The sequence below is a fragment of the Thunnus thynnus genome, chromosome 24, assembly GCF_963924715.1.
Source record: "Thunnus thynnus chromosome 24, fThuThy2.1, whole genome shotgun sequence".
Taxonomy (NCBI): Eukaryota; Metazoa; Chordata; class Actinopteri; order Scombriformes; family Scombridae; genus Thunnus; species Thunnus thynnus.
In genome coordinates this window covers 976,510-996,110 of record NC_089540.1, presented here as the reverse complement: position 1 = coordinate 996,110, position 19,601 = coordinate 976,510, and the positions used below count along the sequence as shown (strand labels likewise).

Below are 19,601 nucleotides of genomic sequence, written 5' to 3'. Positions count from 1 at the left end.
CCCCACAATGCACTGCGGTGTAGCTCCAAGTCCTGCCGGAGTGGATCATAATGAAACTGGATCTGGATTCATCCTTCTCATCACACCATGCATGTGTCACACCTGCTGACATACCTGCTGTTATCAGAAGAACTTTTACAAAGTTTAAATCACATCGCTTATCTTTTCTTATATTGCTTCTATTCAAGATGTTTACATTCACTCCGGTTATACAAGTACACGTGTGGAATACTTTGGCTGGGACATTTCATTATAGTAAAAACAGTAAATAAATATAAAGACAGAATAAGGGACTTTAAAGCCTATAGAAAATCATTATACAGGCAGCAGTTTTTGCACAAAGTCTGGAATATTGCACAGATGTTAGACTGCACTTTGTGTGTGTCTGTGTGGTGTGTGTATATGTAGGGATAATGTCTGTGTGTGTGTGTGTGTGTGTGTGTGTGTGTGTGTGTGTGTGTGTGTGTATGCTGTTTCTTTGCTCTGACCTGCCAAGGGACTACAGATGCGAATTAGCTTGAAGCTATAATCAGGTACGGTATATCCAACAACAACATTTATGTTTGATTAAATAAATAACGAATAAATAAATACATTAAACATTAAACCATATGATAAACAGTAAAGGTGCAGTGATGAAACAATACAATGAACTACATGTTACACATTTGCCTACGATCTTTTTCTTTTCAATATGAACTGTCCATGAAGGTCATGCAGGGCTGAATTAACCATATTAGGAACCAAAGCATAATTATTGACCGTATTGACCCCTATTCTTCCCTTTCTCTGTGCATTGCCTTTGCAGTACATAGCTGCATCATCATATACAGAATGTTCACCAGTTCACCAAGGCAAACATCAGTTGACTTCTTCTCAGGCATTGCCCCTTCTATTCTCCTTCAAGCCACTTTAAAACACTGAATAATAGAGAGACTAGAGATGCCAACAGAATTCTAGACATGATGGGCTGTTGACATATCTACTCTGGATCCTCTCCTGGGTCATTGTGGCATACCAACCTGTTGTTGTCGTTCACTTCCTCTGTCACATGCCATTAGCATCTGACTGCCGTGCTCGCCACACAATACTATTAAGTGTTTAAAGCTAGTGTATCCAGCTCCAGGCAGAGATAAATTATGGTAATTCAGCACATAGTAAGTACCTCTTGTTACTCACATTTCTGCACAACTGTATCTCCTGCCTCACAAATGTAGCACAACCATCTTCTGGACCTACTTGCCTTTGTCATATCATACCCTCTGAGGTGTGAAGAAACCACTTTTAAACCAGATGTCTAATTAAGACATAAAACAGATCTGGAGTATTCTCCATTTATTAATACATTGCTTGAACTGACCACTGGCAATAAGACTGTAAGAATAGGATAAAAAGCATGAATAGAGTTGATCAATGCATTATTGTGAGGCTCACACACACTTTGAGCCAAGTGATATTTTCATGTTGATTATTTTTGGCAATATGGCCTTATGTGAAATACAATTTGGAGTATAAAAATGCCAAGAATACATTTAAGGTCATGTTGAAATAGTGTAGCTGTTTGCCCAGCAGAGAGCACTACAGACTATATAAAACACTGCATAAGTGTGCATCACAATTGAAGAGCCAGTTTATTGTTAGCTATAAAATATACAACATATCTAAATTAATGTTAAATATGAATAATGACAAAGTCTTGATCAGGAGATATGAAGGGTTAGGAGAATGTGCTACTAATCCTAAGAGTTTGAATTATTAACAGAATATAAGAAATGGGAAGTGAACAGAGGTATGTGGGAGCTGAAGTGGGGACTGAAAGGAAAAGGTTACACTTACAATGTTGTAACAACCCTTGTAACAGACAAAATAGAAACTACTGAGAGACAAAACAGAACTAAAAAAGATAGAATAAAGAGGACAAGCAGAGCCATTGTGTTATGTCAAAACGGAGTATGAAATAGAATGAGGCATATGATACAATACAAACAAGCTCGAGAGGTAGATGGTCGATGAAGCAGGCAAAAAGGACATACTGTAGAAAGTATGCGTTTGCATTTAATTTGAAGTAGAACAATATCTAATTAACTTTTTGAACGGGACAACTATCCAGATTAGGATAAAAAAATCTGAGCTGGTTATAGTGGAAAATTGGACACCACAGCAAGAATGACAAACCCTATATTTTATTCTATCATGATAAAGGGCATACAGTGTTTGTACAGATGATGGGGTTTATGGAAGAGTGAGAAATGAGGATTATACAGTTAAGAAAATGCAAGAAGGAATAAATTAAGTGGAAATATGGGGTCCATGATAGGGATTTAAATTTTCAGTTGAGAAATGAAAGACGATTTTTTTGTGTTTGTGTGTGTGTTTTGTTTACCAGTGAAAGGTTTATGATAATCAGAAACAACATTGATAGATTTGGAATTAATCCAAGTAACACATAATAATAAAAATGATAATTTATGAAAGGAGTATAATATTGTTTTCCATTCTGATGGCTCAGGAATCATTAAAAAAAACAGGTAAAAAAAAAAAAAACAATATGCCACTTTACAGTGGTCATGGACTCAAGTATTCCACAAGTGTATCCCATACAAGGAACCTGACGATGGAGGAGACAGTCCAGAAGATGGCAGTAAAGTAACACCCATGCAAAATCTGAACGCAACAACTTTTTACCAAATAAACTGACTACCTCAAAATACAATATTCATTTTCAGGGGCCGTAAGTCACGGAAAAACAAAGGTTAACCTTTGGCCTGAGTTTATTATTTATATTATTATTATTTAACCTTTAGTTTTATTTTCAAAGCGGTCCACTTGGGCGGGAAACCCTCGGAAGTAGTGGCTCTACCGGTCGGAGTGCAAAGTGTGCACACGGCACTACACAAATCAGCGACCGGACGGATAACACCATAGACTTCTGCTTGAGAAGCTTTTGATAAGTATGGCTATGCTCAAGTTATCTAGTCGTTGTTACCGCCATCAGTTGCACCATTTTTAGGCTGAATATAACGGATATTTTGTCGATATTACATATTTTTTGTAGTTTGCTGTCAATGCTGAGTTGGCGTTAGCATTAGCTAATTTTCGCTAGCTTCACGGAATGCATCACGTGCTAACAGGTGTCAAGTTTCGCACGTGTTCGTAACTCTAAAAATCCAGGTTATAACTTTAATTACATTACTGAACAATATTATTTGACGAATATCTTTTTTATTTGGATATTGTGATAGGGAGGGTGTCAAACGGGGGTAACATTGAGCCGTCCTGCTCTTCGGGGTTAACACTAGCCTAAAGTAGCAGCTAATTTTGCAAATTTAATGCTAGTTAGCAAAGGGACGGTAGCAATTATATTACCCGGAAACACCCTTATAAACTAGACAAGGTTGGTTATTAAGGGGCCAGAACAAAATCTTACAGTCATTCAAGTACCAACTAACAACCTAGTGCTTACATTATTTATTTGATATTTGTCAGTTGCCCGTTCACAGTTTAAATTGGATCTTTTAGCTTGTTCACCTATTGTCCTGTTAACAGTAGTTTCATAACTCGCGCGATGGTCCGCCAAATACTGCGCATTAATGTTTTTGCAGCAGATACTGAATGAAGGGATGTTAGACGAACAAACATTTCCAAATTACTAATGTCGCATGAGATGTAATTTGTGAGTATATTTGTCTTTATTTATTCATATAATGATATTTTTTCAATGTCTGGTTTGCTATTCCCCTCACTCTGATAACATATGTCCATATGTCGTTGCAATTCTAATACATGTCTAGCACCTGAATGTTGACTTGATCTTTTTTTTTTTGTTTCAGGTGAAAAAAAATGGATGAGTGGGAAGAAGAGGTGAGCAAGTTTACTGTCACAGCGCCAACAAAACGAGTCATTTGCTAATTAAATCCAACGTTGTTGTTTTTTCCATGGAGCCAACCAGTCAACTTCTGATATGAATTTACTAATGTTTACAGGGAAATACTAGCACTATTACACTAACCAGCCACACCTCAAGTGAAGGTATGTTTACTGTTAGTGCCCAACATATCTAGTGTTTATAAGTGATGATTTGTCACTACATTTTAAGCTTCAATAGTAATTGTACATCCGTGTTTGACTTTGTTCTGTCAACACCTGCTGAAATCACCTCTCGGAACAGCTACAGGCAATTAGAATGATTGGATAGCCATATTTTGTTGGAAATGAACACCTTGTTTTTAGGCACACAAGGAGACTTCTGGAACACCAATGGTGGTGAATTTGGAAGGGGTAAGTGTAGAAAGGTTGGACAGTGATTACATCTACAGTATGCCTTAGAGTAGATCAATGAAGAATGTTTTTCTGTTTCTCTCCAGGTCGCGGTGGAAGAGGCAGAGGGAGAGGAGGATTTAAAAGCTCATACTCAGGTGCCCAGGCATTTCTTATATTCAAGTGTCTGTTATTTAACATGTAAAATGCCAATTGCAAGACATTGTTTAGCCTCTAGTAACTTGTGATGTGAGATATTTTAAAGAGTAAAGAGCAAACGAACAACTGAATGTAATAGATTGCAAAACAGCTTAAAAAAATGTTAAATACAGCTGTATGAACAATGCACTCCAATAAGTATGGCTAAATGAATGCATCAACTGTAGTAAGTGTGCCGAATTGTACTTGGGCATTTAGACTCCTTTACTTTTCCGTGTTGCTACCTCTAGCTAGTTAAAACCAGTAGGTATGTGTGGTGTAGTGTGAATATAAAATGAGACCTCACAATAGGACTTCAAACCAATGCTTAGATGGGATTAAGTCATACTTCATGAGAGCAGTAGAGAATCTAATTCTTGCACTTTGACCTTTTTGCAGGTGGAGATGGGAATGGTAAGAACTGGCACTATTACATTAACTTGAATCTTGTTAAGAGTTGTTCAGTGCTACTGATCCTCTTATTTGTTCATACTAGATGAGGACAAATGGAACAATGCAAGAGGAGAAAGAGGTGGTTTCAGAGGTAGAGGAGGCCAAGGTGAGACATGAACTGTGATATCCACCCACACAGATAGAAAAATGTATTGTTGCAAATCAAAATCACAACCTGAGGAAAAGATTAAATCCAGTAGACCAACAACTTATCCATAGTAAATGTTTAAATAGTTAAAAAGATATTTATTGTGGAAATGCTTTGATTCTATTTGATATGTTTTAGACTTGAAGGAATATGCTCCTGAAATCCTATTCTGAATATCAAACTCAAGTCCTCTGTAGGCTTGAAAGGTTGCTCTGAAAATTTATAGTTTGCTTCTTGATGGAGGACTGTAATCATCTTGCAATTACAAAGGATTCAAACACATAGTCTCACAGAGTCAAAACATTAAAAAAAACCTTTCAAACTAGAAACATTCCAGATAACATCCTGAATGAGATAAATGTAGACCAAGGATACATGTAGGCTTCTGACAATTATATTATGACTTGGCTCATTGAACCCTCTGAACAAAGTAGAGAGCAAATATTGTATCTTATTAACAGGTTATGACGATGATCATTTGGTACATTTGTAATTATACTTAATGCTGTGAACTGCATGTATGAAATCTGGTGTCCTGATGCTCTGATACATTATGTTTTCCTTTAGGGCGCGGCAGAGGATTTTGCAGAATGGATCAAAGTGAATTCAATGGTGATTATGTTTTCATGTGTTTTGTTTCTGAGACCTGGAATCAGGTCTTTTCTGGGTGCAGTTTACCTAAAAACATTTCTGCTGACTTTAAATGAACTGCTTTGACTTTACAGGAGATGACAATGGAATGCGTGAAAATGGTATGTGCACATACAGTATAAAAACAGGTTTTTATTGTAATGTCTGTTTTTAAACCTCAAGTTAGAATTTTCCACAAAGGAATACTTAATATTTACCGTGTGAATCTTTGTAATTCAATACTTAATGTTCTGAGCAGGGTATAGAGGAGGAAGAGGGGGCAGAGGAAGAGGAGGAGGTTTCAGCCAAGGTAATTCACAACTCAGTCCAGTTATAGTGAAGCAGGACACTTTATTATTATTTTTTTTAAGGTTTGTCTTCTAGATGCAAAGAAATGTATTGTTGCTGTGATCCAATCTTGCTTTGAAATGAGAAGGGCAGACCATCAATGATTGAACTTGTGTTGAAGGTGGCGACCAGGGTGGCAGAGGAGGCTTTGGAGGAGGTAAATGAGCCATCATTTGCCAGCCTTTGTGAAAGAGCCATTATTTCATGTTTGTAAGAGTTGTGTGTTGTCATTGCAGGTTATCGTGGAAAAGATGAGGAGATCTTTACTCGAGGTTGTAATATAGTTTTTGTTTTGATAATGCAGTAAATGATTTTAGCCATTCAGTTTTGATTTGAAACACATCACTGATGTAATTGACATCTCTATCTGATGCAGGGGAAGATAAAGATCCAGAAAAGAAGGACGATAGTGACAGTAAGTTAAAGAACTGTTCTTTGTAAATATGTTGAGCTGCACTGCAGTAGGATTAAGCTTTTTCCTCTCCAGCACCTCAGAAAGAATTTTTATTCTTTGACTCGCAGGACCAAAGATCACATATGTTCCCCCAACCCTCCCTGAAGATGAGGACTCCATTTTTTCCCACTATGAAACGGGGATCAACTTTGACAAGTATGATGACATCATGGTGGATGTTAGTGGAACCAATCCACCACAAGCTGTCATGGTAAGAATTGCTGAAATGATAAGTTGATTTATCAGATACTTCTTGGTTACAATCTGTTATATTTGAAGATTTGTTTTTATGTGTGTTGTAGTTTGTTAGTAAGACAAAATAAGCAATTTAAAGATGCTTTGGTATGTGGTGATGGATTATAGACCTATTGATTTATCAGTGAATTGAAAAAAACAGCCTTAATGGTAAGTTTTCCACATTCCTGCATGCTACAAGAATTTGAAAAGGCAGAATGCAAATAAAAATTCTCTGAGTTTTGTGAGAAGACATGTCAGACAGAAATGAAAGGCTGTAAGTTATCAAAAACATGAAATCACAACACTTGTTTTAACCATCTACAGAATCAAGTTGATTCTTGAGTCTCCTCTCAGTTTAATTGTATTATGATTAAATAAATGTATTAGTTACAAAACAATTTGGTATGGCTGATGGATGGTTTGAACCTGTGTTGTCCTGTTGTGAGTCCTGTGTTGTGGCTGAAGATGAGTTAACCTTCCTGACAAGCTGCTAGCTCACTGGGATGTCTCCATCCACAAGATATGTGGACTGAGCTGATGCTTTGTTCTAATACCCTAACTAGTGAGTTATTTGTAGTGTCCAAGGCAACAACAAATGTGCACTGTCCTCTTGAAGCTGGCATGTGTCATCTGTTTAAGTGATGAATGTCTCATGTCACAATTACAACCTTTTCTCTCTCAGACTTTTGATGAGGCAGCATTGTGCGAGTCCCTGAGAAAAAACGTCAGCAAGTCTGGTTATGTGAAGCCGACCCCTGTGCAGAAGCACGGCATCCCAATCATCTCTGCTGGTAGAGATCTCATGGCCTGTGCCCAGACTGGATCTGGTAAAACGGTGAGATCAGTGTCAATCTGGTTTTCTGCAGGCTTCAGAGTTAAATTTAAGACTTTATAAAACCTTCTAAATACCACATAGAACACAATGTGTTCCTGTTTAATCGTCATACCGGCCAAAGTATGAAAGTGTGATGGAAAACCAGTAGGGATGATAAAGCTGTGAATTATGATTTTATTTTTGTTTGTTAGTAATAAACTACTTTTGTACATAGCACATAACATGATATATAAACTTAACCCAGCATTCACCACCAAAACAGTTGCTGTCTGGAGGCTTGTGTGGACAAGCAGAAGAACATGGATAGATGGATTAACCTATGTAAAATACTGCCTACAGCAGGATTTACAAACCCCCACCCCACCCTCAAGGAAACTACATCAAATGCTTGTTCAGATTTTTGAAGACCTGTAGATAACCTGCAGTTGCCTATTCTGTGGATTCGCTTCTAAATGTATCTTCCCTCCTCCAGGCTGCATTCCTGCTCCCTATTCTGCAGCAGCTGATGGCAGATGGTGTGGCAGCAAGTCGCTTCAGCGAGCTGCAGGAGCCTGAAGCAATCATTGTGGCCCCAACCAGGGAGCTCATCAACCAGATTTACCTGGAGGCCAGGAAGTTTGCCTTTGGGTATGTTCAGACATTGGCTTTGATAAATGGTCATTAAACCTCTTAATTATTGGGCTAAACGTTAAATACACCCAACAAATTAAAGATGGTATGTGTGAAGTTGCACACTGTGCTGGCCTCTAATCTTCGTTTCCTCTGACTGTTGTAGGACATGTGTGCGTCCAGTGGTGGTTTATGGTGGAGTCAGCACTGGACACCAAATAAGAGAAATCGAAAGGGGATGCAATGTAGTGTGTGGAACACCAGGGAGGCTATTGGATATGATTGGAAGAGGAAAGGTAAGCTAATTAAGAAACTAACTCAGAATAATTTTTAGTCACTTGATGTTTACATCAAAGTTACAGTGTGTAGTTGAAGGCTTCAACATGAAAGTGTGTGGTGTGTGTGTGGACTGCAGGTGGGGTTGAGTAAGCTGCGGTACTTGGTGCTAGATGAGGCCGACCGGATGTTGGATATGGGATTTGAGCCTGACATGCGCCGCCTGGTGGGCTCACCTGGAATGCCATCCAAAGAGAACCGTCAGACTCTGATGTTCAGTGCCACATACCCTGAAGACATCCAGAGGTCAGCTCCATTGTCAGCCCAAACTTTCACCGTTATTGGCGTAAACTGCGCTGGAAGTTGCATTGTTTGTTGGTATGTGTGCATGTGTGTTTTTACAGGATGGCGGCTGACTTCCTCAAGACAGACTATTTGTTCCTGGCTGTGGGTGTGGTGGGTGGAGCCTGCAGTGATGTGGAGCAGACATTTATCCAAGTCACAAAGTTCTCCAAGAGAGAGCAGCTCCTTGACCTCCTGAAGACCACTGGTAAAAAAAACAACAAAAAAAAACTAATTTTAAAGAAAATGTAACATATGATTAAGTATTTCACAATGTTTTATTTCATGGGTATTTGTCTGGTCAGAGTAATTATAATTATAGCTAAGAAAAGACACTAAAGACAGGTTTTCTGATGAACACCCAGCCCTCAACAGCTCTTGTAGGACCTTATATCAGCTGGCCATTGAGCTCAAAATGGAACATGTAACTTCTCAACAATGGAGCATGAGCCAGTGTTTGTCTAACAGTCTTGATTTTAATGACTGGTGATTGCAGGAACGGAGCGCACCATGGTGTTTGTGGAGACCAAACGACAAGCTGATTTTATTGCCACGTTCTTGTGCCAAGAGAAAGTTCCAACTACCAGCATTCACGGGTAAATGATGTTTCTGGGCTCATTTGCAGTTTGTTGTAATGCAGATAGTGACGTTTTATGTTGTCTGGCAGTGACCGAGAGCAGCGGGAGCGAGAGCAGGCTCTGGCAGACTTCCGCTCTGGTAAATGTCCAGTCCTAGTAGCAACCTCTGTAGCTGCCCGCGGTCTGGATATTCCAGATGTACAGCATGTGGTTAACTTTGACCTCCCCAACAACATTGATGAATATGTCCACCGTATTGGGAGGACTGGCCGCTGCGGTAACACAGGGAGGGCAGTGTCTTTCTATGACCCTGATGCTGATGGCCAACTGGCTCGCTCCTTGGTCACAGTCCTGTCCAAGGTAAGAGCTGTCTGCTCCGGAAAGTCATCTGGAGAGCACCAACCTTATATTACCATTCACATCAAGCAGTAATTGGAATATTTATACATTCAGTGGGGTCCAAAAGTCTAAGACCACTTTCCCATTTACTTGAATGAGAAAGTGGTCTCAGACTTTTGGAACCACTTGGAAGGACTTCAAGCACAGTCAGTGTCAGCTTTCATTGTTTCCTCATGTTGATTGGGATTTTCAGGCCCAGCAGGAAGTACCTTCATGGTTAGAAGAGTCTGCGTTCAGCGGACCTGCTACCACTGGCTTTAACCCACCTAGGAAGAACTTTGCCTCCACAGACTCCAGGAAGGTAACTGGGAATGACTTTTCTGTTTAAAAATACTCTGCTTGAGGGTTTTGTCTAGAAGCTTTGAGATGTCAGAGTGGCTGGCTGTCCTCACTGTCCTGTGTCCACAGAGAGGATCTTTCCAAGACAACAGTGTGAAGAGCCAGCCGGCTGTTCAGACTGCAGCTGATGATGATGAGGAATGGGAATAGAGGAGCAGCACACCCACACAGCATTGACCTGAGTTGCTTTTTATTTTCAGGTGTTCAGTTTATTGTAGTTTTATCACGTTTCTGTTTGAATATAGAAAAAGTTTGTCTCATGCCGGACAAAGTTAAAAATGTCAAGTGAGATGTTAAATGGGAAAACCAGTTTTTTTTGTGTGATCTGTCATTTCCATTCTTCACTGACTGGCATTTTGTGAAGTTTGTTTTATTTTTTATTGTTTTAATCATCACTTGCATTTAAAATGTTTAAAAAAGGAAACTGTGTCTGACGACCAAAAAGTAAAACTTATAAATGTCAATTATATTTTGTTTTCTACTCAGAAAAAGATCAATAAATATTTGTTCAAAGCAAAGCCCACACTGATTGTCAAATGTGTTCAGAACAAGTAGTTTATACTTGGCTAGTAATGTTTCAAAAGCATTTGATCATTTGAAGTGAGTTCCCTGTCAAAGAGCCAGAATGTATAAATGAAGTGTCTCATTCCTGCCTGATTGAAATAGATTGAATTTTGATGGATAAATCATGAGGTTAGAAAGATATTGAATCCCTGTGTATAGAGGATTGTATGTATTCATCTTAATTGCATTATTTAAATCCATCAATGAGACAAATGTATTAGTGTAAGTAAAGTTGGAGGTGTCTCTCACTCCTGTTCTTAATGTCTAAAAAAATCTCAACAGGGATCAGGTACTACTAAACTGTTGATAGTGATCACATTGTGGCAGCAGGCTGTAGACTGCCTCTGGGGTTAGACAACATGGACAGACCTGCAATTAGGGTTCATCAATGATCAATTAAAGCCCAATCACCAAACTCAATCACTGAAGAGTGACCTAATGTGTCACCATGAAATACAGAAACTGAAGCGCTGTTAAGAGTCTTGTAACAGACGTCAACAATTGGAATACCTTTAACATTGCACCAGTTGTGGACCAGACGTTATTGACCTATTGATCAATGATGGCATGTTAGAACTATTCCGCGCTTCTTATCTGGCTGGCATCGTCTCCATAGCAACGGTCAATGACATGATAGTGAAGGAAAATATTAAGCTGAGCTATTATCAGTCAATAGTCATAACTTTTGGAAAGATACATTATCAGGAGACCGTCCAGTTTAAACGAGGTTACGCAGCACAATCTGATAAATACATCAGCTTTAAAGCTCAGGTATCATCATAGATATAAATATATCTATGGTTATCACTCCCAAGTTTACATTTTGTTTGTTCTCTGATTCCCAATCTAGTTAAAATAGTTTAATTTATGTCAACTGAATGTCTGGATAATACAGGAGGCATGAAACAACAACTTTAACCGGTATCAGTATTACAGAGAGAAGGTGAGTCTACAAATTACGAGACATTCTCATCATAGATTATTAAATATTTTACAAACAGAATTTCAGTAAATGTACATTCAAATATTGAACCAAACGTTGCCACCAGTGGAAATGTCTCATGTAGTCAGTGTCTGAACAGTAACTCTACAAACTGGTTTGATGATTCTGTTCACAATATAATGTGCGGATGTTTGTCAAACAGTTCGTTGAAAGAGAAACATGCAGAGTCATTTCACATTCTCTTCTGTCATGTTGGAGGACATCACCACACCGCTGTGCTGGCTGTCAACTGTGTGTAAATACAAACTCCGATTCATTAAAACACTACTGAGCTGTAAAACAGCGGCCTTATTTATTTCCACCCGCATTCCGCGAAGACCCGCCCTATTCTGTCTCTGATTGGCTTGTACTCGCTGCCTACGTTAGTTAGGTTGTTTAGGTTTATGAGTAGAGCAGGCGGGTCTTCGCAGAATGCGGGTGAGAAATAAATAACGCAAACCAACAGCGACCATGTGGTACTGATCTGCTGCGTCATTGTGACATGAGCAGTTTGATTGGCCATCCACTTGTTTGCCGTTTCAAACTTTTGTTTTAACCGGAACTTGCAGAGCAACAAGTAGTTCATGGAAAAAACGCCTCAAACCTGAACGTCAGGAGTGACCATAAATATACACACAATCACCACTCTGTTCCACTGCACAGCAGCAGCAGGCTGAAGTCTTTAGGTTAGTGCGGTTGATAAAACTGTCGTAAACCATGAAAGGAACGGCTAAACGCAAGGTAAGACAAGCTAACATATCAAGCTTGACTTAATAAGACATCCAACTAACATGTCTTTTGAATTGTAAGTTGTAAAATTGTAAAGGTGACTCAACAGACAGCAGGAGAGATGTTTTACTGCTGTCAGTAGTAAAGATGGTTGTTTCACACTCGCCTGTGGATACAGGAGACATTAGCAGCCATAGTGAGATGTATCCAGCTGGTTTTAACTCTTTAACTTAACATTAGATGAAGTCTCATTTTGACGCTTTAGTAAACTAATTTTTCAGCAAATTAGCGGGCACGCGTACACCTCCTTACTTTACATTACACTGATATTTTTTGATTTATTGAAGAAACGCCTGAACAGATATAATAATTCACTGCATCATTAGTCATGTTATGTTACTTTGCACTGCTCCAGTACTCTGACGTAGAGAGGAGGACCAGATTAGACTTGCTGGGAGAGAGAAGGGAAACAAAGTAGGAAGGGAGGTGTACTTCCTTCCTTCTTTAATGCAAAATGAATTTTTCTGAACTAACTGTATTCATGACATAGCTCCAGTGTTGAGTATAGCCAGGTACCATACACAGTGACAGGGAGGTGGAGAGTGCTGTCTTGCAGACATGGTTCAGAGGGTTCTTTTCAAATACCAGGTTTGTGTCTGTTGACTGACAGGTGGTGACATCAGGGAGGCTGACAGGAGGAGTCAGAGTGCAGCCAGCTAGGAGAAGGTAAGTCCACCAGCCTTTCACTTGAGGAATGTTTACCTTTACATGCTCTGTTCGTTCCTGTTAGCACTCCCTTAACTCATGAATATTTTGGTGATAGAGTCACTCCAAACCCCGTGCCAGCTGCCTGCCCTGAGCCAGCCTACTCTCTGTACTCCACAGACTCTGAAGACCAGGTAATGAACACAGCAGCACATTACAGATGCTGAATGTTCTCTCATGATGATTCCTTTCTTTATGTTACAGGAATTGTTGATTTTCCAAAAAATCTTAAAAAAGCTTCTCAACAAAATAGAGAGTATATGATCTGCATAATGTCCTTTGTGTTCAGCCCCAGTATAACAACATTTCATGACAGTTTCATGGTTCACATACGCACATGATATCATTCACTCCCTATTCAAAACTAATGGAGCCTTCAGATGGCAACCTCCATGACTAAAGTCTCTGTTCATCCACAATCAGCACATACCCCAGGAAACCACTGGGACCCTCCACAATGAAGGGATGATTGTGGTCGACCATAACTTGGGTCTTTCTTGTAGGTTTATCCACAATTTCTATCAGTATTAACACAGGAACAAGGGGACATCATTAAAATAGGTCAGACTGGTCAGGAAACCAGATGATCTAAGCTGCTTTATTTGGAGGTCAAACTGAAAGTGAGCACACCTGAAATGTTGCTAATAATCCCTTGGTGTACAAGGAAAAATAGAAGTTACCTGGATGTAACTCTAGTTCTATGAGTACATATGTAGCCCTCTGACAGGCTCATCCATTGGTTTACCCTCTGAGGCACCACCTTGGTATCCTGAGAAAAGATTTTTTTTACTCACTGCCCAATCAGGTGGTAGAAGACATCCAGAAACCTCACCCTAAACAAGCCCAGCACACGCACGGCTCGTCTTCCTTTGGAAACTTATCCGCAAGGAACTGGGGCCAGCTGGGTTCGTAGTTACGGTTAAGGCTAGGCACGTACTCATAGGCCTGGAGCTCCAGCCAGGAAACTACTATTTCTATGTCATACGTACTCCACCCTCTAACAGGCCTTTTCCATACACGCTGGCTTGGCATGACTCGGTTTGACAGCTCAGCACAGCAGGGATTTGCATATCTATTACAACAGAGCTACTCACTTGAAGGTGTGTCTTTAACTGAGGATGTGCTTGTCTTGAGTTGAAAAGCAGCGGGCTGTGACTAGTGGTCAAAGTCATGGATGTAAAATAGTGGATAAACACATTTAATTTCCTATAAATTCTTCACAATAGAAGCCTACTGTTTGTCAGTGGAAAGCTTTTAATATGAAGCAGCAGCAGGTAATGTGTTTTCATCAGCAGTAACTTAATACGACTCCAATACAGCTGAAAGCGATCAGGAAACGGTAAAATAAGGCAGATATCTGAAAGTACAAACAGAAACACAGGAGAGAAACTAAACTTCAAACCACCGAAATTCAGTTAGAAGCTACAAAAGTACTGAGAGCTGAAGACACAGAGGCTTTTAAAACAGCTTTCTCTCTGGTCTTCACCACAGTCATGAGTTGAGTCTCCCAACACATGCTTGTTTGAGCAGGAGAAGGGGGGTCGTCATGAGTTGGTCGCGGTAAGCGAGACGTTACCGCAAACCGCTTGGAGGTGGGTTGGATGCGCTTTGGCCTTATTCTGGAGATGGTCCATCTAGGATTTTTTAAAGTTCATGTTGGGCGCGACATTCCTGCACTGGCCGTTTGGCCGTTAATCGTGTAGCTCCTCTAGACTTTCCAAATAGTGAAATGAGTCATTTTGCAGGGGTGTGTTGCAGCTCCATACAGTCTGCTGACTCCCTTGGTGCATTCAAGAACAACACCTCAACACTTGATCATCTTTGAATATATGATGACTACATCTTGGAACTCAAGCTGTGATTGATGCTAACGGCTGTTTTCTCTCCTCTCAGGTCACAAATCTGCATAAGGGGCTAGACCGCTGTGCTGCCTTGCTCAGTGGCATCCTGCAGGCTGAGAATACAGGTCAGATGGGTTATTTGAAATAATGACCTTGTAGAGAGCAGCCAATAGTTTGATATTATTATTGTTATTATTGCACACTAACCTTTGAGCACATCATCTGTCACCCCTGTGTGTGTGTGTGTGTGTGTGTGTGTGTGTGTGTGTGTGTGTGTGTGTGTGTGTGTGTGTGTGTGTGTGTGTAGAGCCCAAACCAAGCCCTCTCAGGGCAGTGAAGGGTGGAGCAGCCAAATCAAGATCATCCACCTCACTGGGGAAGAAGACCAGCAAGAAACCACCTACAAAGACAGGTGTGTGTGTGTGTGTGTGTGTGTGTGTGTAAAAGAGAGAGTTTTAGTTTATTGATTTTGATTCTTGACAAATGGCCACTACAACAGCCAATAAGTTATATCATTATTATTCAGCTTTTATTGCTGAATCATGTGGTTTCCTTGCAGCCTGGGTGGATGTAAACCTCTGGTTTAGACAACTTTCATATCAGTTTGGATGCTTAAACCCAAGTGTCACATCGTTACTAGTATCAAAAATGATATATGCTATAGAAGCATTTTACAGAGAGATTCAGTCCAGAGTAGAGACTGCAGGCGTGTTATATTGCACTGTGGGAGCAGGTGGATGCAGTATAAAATCCTGCAGGTGCATATAGTTGCAGTTGTCACATGTTGGCACATTTTCCCTTCATCTTCACCTCCAGATCAGAAGAGCTCACAGTCGGTTCATCGTGGACCAGGTAGCACAACTCCGAGATCTCCACATCTGTTCTCTAGTCCAGCTGCACACTCAGGAGTGACGCTCCATCCACCTAAGAAACACACACACACCCTGCTGCAGTCTCCTGTATCTCCATCACAGAATCAAGCACGTCAGCTCCCCTACCTCACTCCCTCACAGCCCCAGCCCTCTATCTGTCCCCCTCAGCCCCAGCCCTCCATCCTCCTCTCTGTGTCCCAGTCCAACTCTCTGCTCCAGTCCCCCTCTCACCCCGACCAGCCGCCTCTCTCTCACACTGACTGTCAGTCTGCTCCACACACACTCAGTCACTCTGTCAGAACAGACAGAAGCTGCTCCTCCTGTGATAGAGAGCAGGAGGAGTCTGTGCCTGTGAGAGACACCAACACCCAAAGCTCTGGCACAGATCCACACACGGGTGTCAGAGATCCACACACACACATTCACACCTGCACCATGAAGATGTCAAAGCTGCAGCTGGAGGCTGGACAGGCTGACACATTCCCTCAGGACACACACAGCGGGGAGGACAGCAGTGCAGAGACAGAAGTGAAGCAGAGGACAGTTCAGTATCTGCTGGGAGAACTCAAGGCTCTGATCGCCGGACAAGGTAACCTGTCTGTCCTCTCAAGTGTCTTTCTGAACAGTATGGATCTCTGTCTGTAGAATCTGTCTAGTTTCTTATTTCATATCAGTTCATCTATTTATTATTTGAATTATTTTCTTGATTAATTGATTAGTTGTTTGATGACATTCTACAATGTCCACAACAGTCCACAACCGAAAGATTCGCAGTTTACTGTCATAGAAAAAAACAAAATATTCACATTTAAGAAGCTGGAATCAGAGATTTTTTTTTTTCTCAAAAAATGACTCAAACCATCAATCGATTATCAAAATAGTTGCCAATTAATTTAATAGTTGGCAACTAATTGATTAATCAACTAATCGTTGAAGCTCTATATCACATGAGAGGTTTTCAGTGGCTTGATGTGGGTGAGACTCAGTTGGGAAACAGTGATGTCATGTATTTCTGTGCACCAATCAGAGTTTAGCAACACTTGAATTAAATGATGACAGATGCAGGGTTGTTTGCTTATGTTGACAGGCTGCTGTCAATCAAATCTGATCAACCACACCTACATTTTTGAGTGTTACACTCTTAAAAAATAAGAATTGAAGATGTTTTGACTGTTTAGTAATATATATGTAGTGTTATGAAGAAACAATTAGGGGCTTTAAATATTGTTTAATATTACATTTGTCTGCAGTTCTGTTTCATAAGGCTGTAACAGACACTTTTTGGCAGCTTTTGTCTCTTTTGTATGATGCAGTATTACTTCTGTGTGCGTGTGCGTGTGTGTGAGCAGGCAGTGTAGCAGAGAGGTTGCTCAGCCATCTGGAGCAGACTGTGTCCTCACCACTGATGAACGTCAGTAGTTCAAACAGTCCAGCTGAGAGTGCAGCAGACCTCCAGTCACTACACATCCAGAACAGTCAGCTCCGCAGGTAACACACACACACACACACACACACACACACACACACACACACACACACACACACACACACACACACACACACACACTGTGTGATGATAGAGAGATTCTATATGACTGCATGTCAGTCTGCTGTCAAGGAAACTATTAAAAAACTCTCTTCTTCAGGATGCAACATTTATTTTGAAGAAGAAGAAAAACATGTGTACAGTTTGTAATCTGTCACCCTGTGTTACTCTGTGTATAATGATCACAACTAAAAAAAAAAAGGCAGTGATTTTATGATTCAAATTGTGTGTGTGTGTGTGTGTGTGTGTGTGTGTGTGTGTGTTCCAGGCGTGTGAGGATTCTGAACCAGCAGTTAAAGGAGAGAGAGAAGGCCGAGAGGCAACAGAACATGGAAACACTCTGTGACTCACAAGGTAAAGTGTGTGAGTGTGTTTATGTTGCTTCCTGTGTTGTTCACATTTAACACTAAAGGTGTTACACGTGACGTGTTTAATCGTCTCTCCTCAGTGTCGACTCTGCAGGAGGAGCTCACCTCCGCTCAGTCCAGACTGCAGGAGCTCCAGGATGACCTCGCAGAACTACGGAAAGCCCTGCAGGACACACAGAGCCAGCTGAGAGACAGAGAGGCAGAGAATGCACTCATGAAGACAGGTTGACACTGCATCACACGCTTACTGACATCACACTGTCCACACACTGTCAGCCAATACACCTGCATATTTACCGTATGTTAGAGGGATGAATCCACATGTTCAGCCACAACAGTGAAGACATCTGTGCATGTACATGTGTTATTGTAGTGACATCATACATGTGTGTGTCTGTGCAGACTTGGAGGCCACTAGATGCAGGTTGCTGCACAGTGAGAGAGAGAAAAGTGAGCTGGCCTCACTTGTCCAACAAAGACTAGAAGAGATAGAAAACCTCAACAGGTACAGTAGACCTTAATGTGTGTGTGTGTGTGTGTGTGTGTGTGTGTGTGCGTTGTTCTCCTCTACCACAACAATGGCAGCTAAATGAGGGGATCTTGTGAATAAAATAGACTGTAGCAGAGACGTTTACCAACAGCCTCCCTCCCATGTTTCTTCTGTCTGTTTCAGGATTCTTCAGCACCGTCACGATAGCTCAGCGTCAGAGACTTCACCAACAAAGCAACATTGTAACCAACACCAGCACAGACAGGATCCACCGGAGCCCCCCACAGACCGCATCACCCAGTACCTGATGTCTCTGGATCAGCTGGAGCCCACACACGCTGACCGCAACGCGTGTGTGGCTGCAGAGAGAGAAGGAAATGCAGCAGATGAAAAGAAACTGAGAGAAACATCAACACATCCTGATGTGAGGTCACACCGCCTCGGTTCAGATGAAGTCCAGTCATATGGGCGGCAGATGGGGACGGAGCGCAGGCGGTTGTTTGACTCGACGCTCTCCCAGAGTGACGTGGAATCTGTCACGTCCGAGTGGAGCATGAGGTCAAGTTCGACCTTTGACACCAGAGACGAGGCAGCGTTCAGAGACGGCCTGGCAGCTCTGGATGCCAGTATAGCCAGTCTGCAGAAGACTATCAAACTGGATTTGGGGAGATGATATGCACGCGCTTCACAGCTTCACTTGAAATGAACTACTCTTGCTGTTGTGTTTGTAATGTGATACTGTATGATGTAATGTAATATTTTAAGATTGGAAATAAAGGATTGTTTTGATTTAGTTTGGTTGTGATGGAAACACAGTCTGCTTTGTTCCAACTGCTCCTGCATGTCTGTTGTCTTGCAGGAGTCGAATCAATCATTCATCAAACATGAGGATCAGGCTTTGTATGTTCATATTCAGTATAACTTGTGTCTTAGAGTTTTGGAGGTGCTTTTATTCTCAGACACACATTGTTCCAAGCAGAAAATAAAGGTTTTAATACATGTCTGGAGTGGATCTTAAAATACTGGGAGAACAACCAGCCCAACCCTTCAACCAGCAGCAACAACAACAAGGCCAAAACATCATGGCCTGATGGTTTGCAAGTATTTTTTAAGTACTTTTGTTAAATTATATAAACAATAGCTTGTCTTTAATTCTTAATTTTCTCCTAAAGATCCCTCACAGACATGTTCTCCTGCTGGACACCAGATGTCTCCTCCTTCACTGTAAAGTCCAGTCTCAGTGTTTGTGCTCTGGAGGCTTCAAGTCTCTACATCACTTGGCTCCAGACTAGTTGTGATGTCATAAATGATGCTCACATTCAACTCAGATTTAAAGCAGAT

General features: G+C 40.9%; 2 protein-coding genes and 1 long non-coding RNA gene across 5 annotated transcripts in view; all 3 read left to right on the top strand.

The window, feature by feature from the left end:
* Nucleotides 1-10,626, top strand: part of ddx4 (DEAD (Asp-Glu-Ala-Asp) box polypeptide 4) — a 198,065-nt gene extending 187,439 nt beyond the window's left edge. Inside the window, exons 2-19 of one of the 2 annotated variants that reach the window (XM_067583286.1) lie at nucleotides 4,854-4,869; nucleotides 4,952-5,014; nucleotides 5,624-5,668; nucleotides 5,782-5,808; nucleotides 5,946-5,996; nucleotides 6,156-6,191; nucleotides 6,271-6,306; nucleotides 6,411-6,449; nucleotides 6,557-6,699; nucleotides 7,408-7,560; nucleotides 8,033-8,187; nucleotides 8,336-8,465; nucleotides 8,585-8,751; nucleotides 8,850-8,995; nucleotides 9,284-9,383; nucleotides 9,455-9,725; nucleotides 9,958-10,065; nucleotides 10,173-10,626. In XM_067583286.1, the coding sequence (XP_067439387.1) occupies nucleotides 4,854-4,869; nucleotides 4,952-5,014; nucleotides 5,624-5,668; nucleotides 5,782-5,808; nucleotides 5,946-5,996; nucleotides 6,156-6,191; nucleotides 6,271-6,306; nucleotides 6,411-6,449; nucleotides 6,557-6,699; nucleotides 7,408-7,560; nucleotides 8,033-8,187; nucleotides 8,336-8,465; nucleotides 8,585-8,751; nucleotides 8,850-8,995; nucleotides 9,284-9,383; nucleotides 9,455-9,725; nucleotides 9,958-10,065; nucleotides 10,173-10,253 (1,767 nt within the window). In that variant the 3' untranslated portion in view covers nucleotides 10,254-10,626. The remainder of the gene's footprint in view (nucleotides 1-4,853; nucleotides 4,870-4,951; nucleotides 5,015-5,623; nucleotides 5,669-5,781; nucleotides 5,809-5,945; nucleotides 5,997-6,155; nucleotides 6,192-6,270; nucleotides 6,307-6,410; nucleotides 6,450-6,556; nucleotides 6,700-7,407; nucleotides 7,561-8,032; nucleotides 8,188-8,335; nucleotides 8,466-8,584; nucleotides 8,752-8,849; nucleotides 8,996-9,283; nucleotides 9,384-9,454; nucleotides 9,726-9,957; nucleotides 10,066-10,172) is intronic. The other variant, XM_067583287.1, reaches the window with a different exon arrangement.
* LOC137177162 (uncharacterized) lies at nucleotides 96-3,865 on the top strand. 2 transcript variants are annotated; one of them, XR_010925990.1, is made up of 3 exons: nucleotides 1,971-2,951; nucleotides 3,603-3,673; nucleotides 3,831-3,865. It is a non-coding gene; the product is annotated as an uncharacterized lncRNA (long non-coding RNA). The 2 variants fall into 2 exon arrangements; XR_010925989.1 differs by lacking the exon at nucleotides 3,831-3,865 and having other exon boundaries at nucleotides 96-2,951; nucleotides 3,603-3,677.
* Nucleotides 10,627-12,092: 1,466 nt separating the features above from the next.
* On the top strand, nucleotides 12,093-19,053 carry ccdc14 (coiled-coil domain containing 14). The gene is made up of 11 exons (XM_067583288.1): nucleotides 12,093-12,390; nucleotides 13,049-13,104; nucleotides 13,202-13,277; nucleotides 15,037-15,109; nucleotides 15,292-15,396; nucleotides 15,801-16,445; nucleotides 17,206-17,344; nucleotides 17,671-17,756; nucleotides 17,851-17,994; nucleotides 18,173-18,275; nucleotides 18,444-19,053. The coding sequence occupies exons 1-11, from the start codon at nucleotides 12,367-12,369 to the stop codon at nucleotides 18,931-18,933; spliced, it is 1,941 nt and encodes a 646-aa protein (XP_067439389.1). The 5' UTR covers nucleotides 12,093-12,366; the 3' UTR covers nucleotides 18,934-19,053.
* Nucleotides 19,054-19,601: the final 548 nt, after the last annotated feature.

Bases quoted from the DNA above. Each gene is read 5' to 3' on its own strand.
- ccdc14 (XM_067583288.1), top strand. From the start codon at position 12,367: ATGAAAGGAACGGCTAAACGCAAG. The intron at 17,757-17,850 runs GTAAAGTGTGTG...GTCTCTCCTCAG, and splicing joins AACACTCTGTGACTCACAAG to TGTCGACTCTGCAGGAGGAG. The intron at 18,276-18,443 runs GTACAGTAGACC...TGTCTGTTTCAG, and splicing joins GAGATAGAAAACCTCAACAG to GATTCTTCAGCACCGTCACG.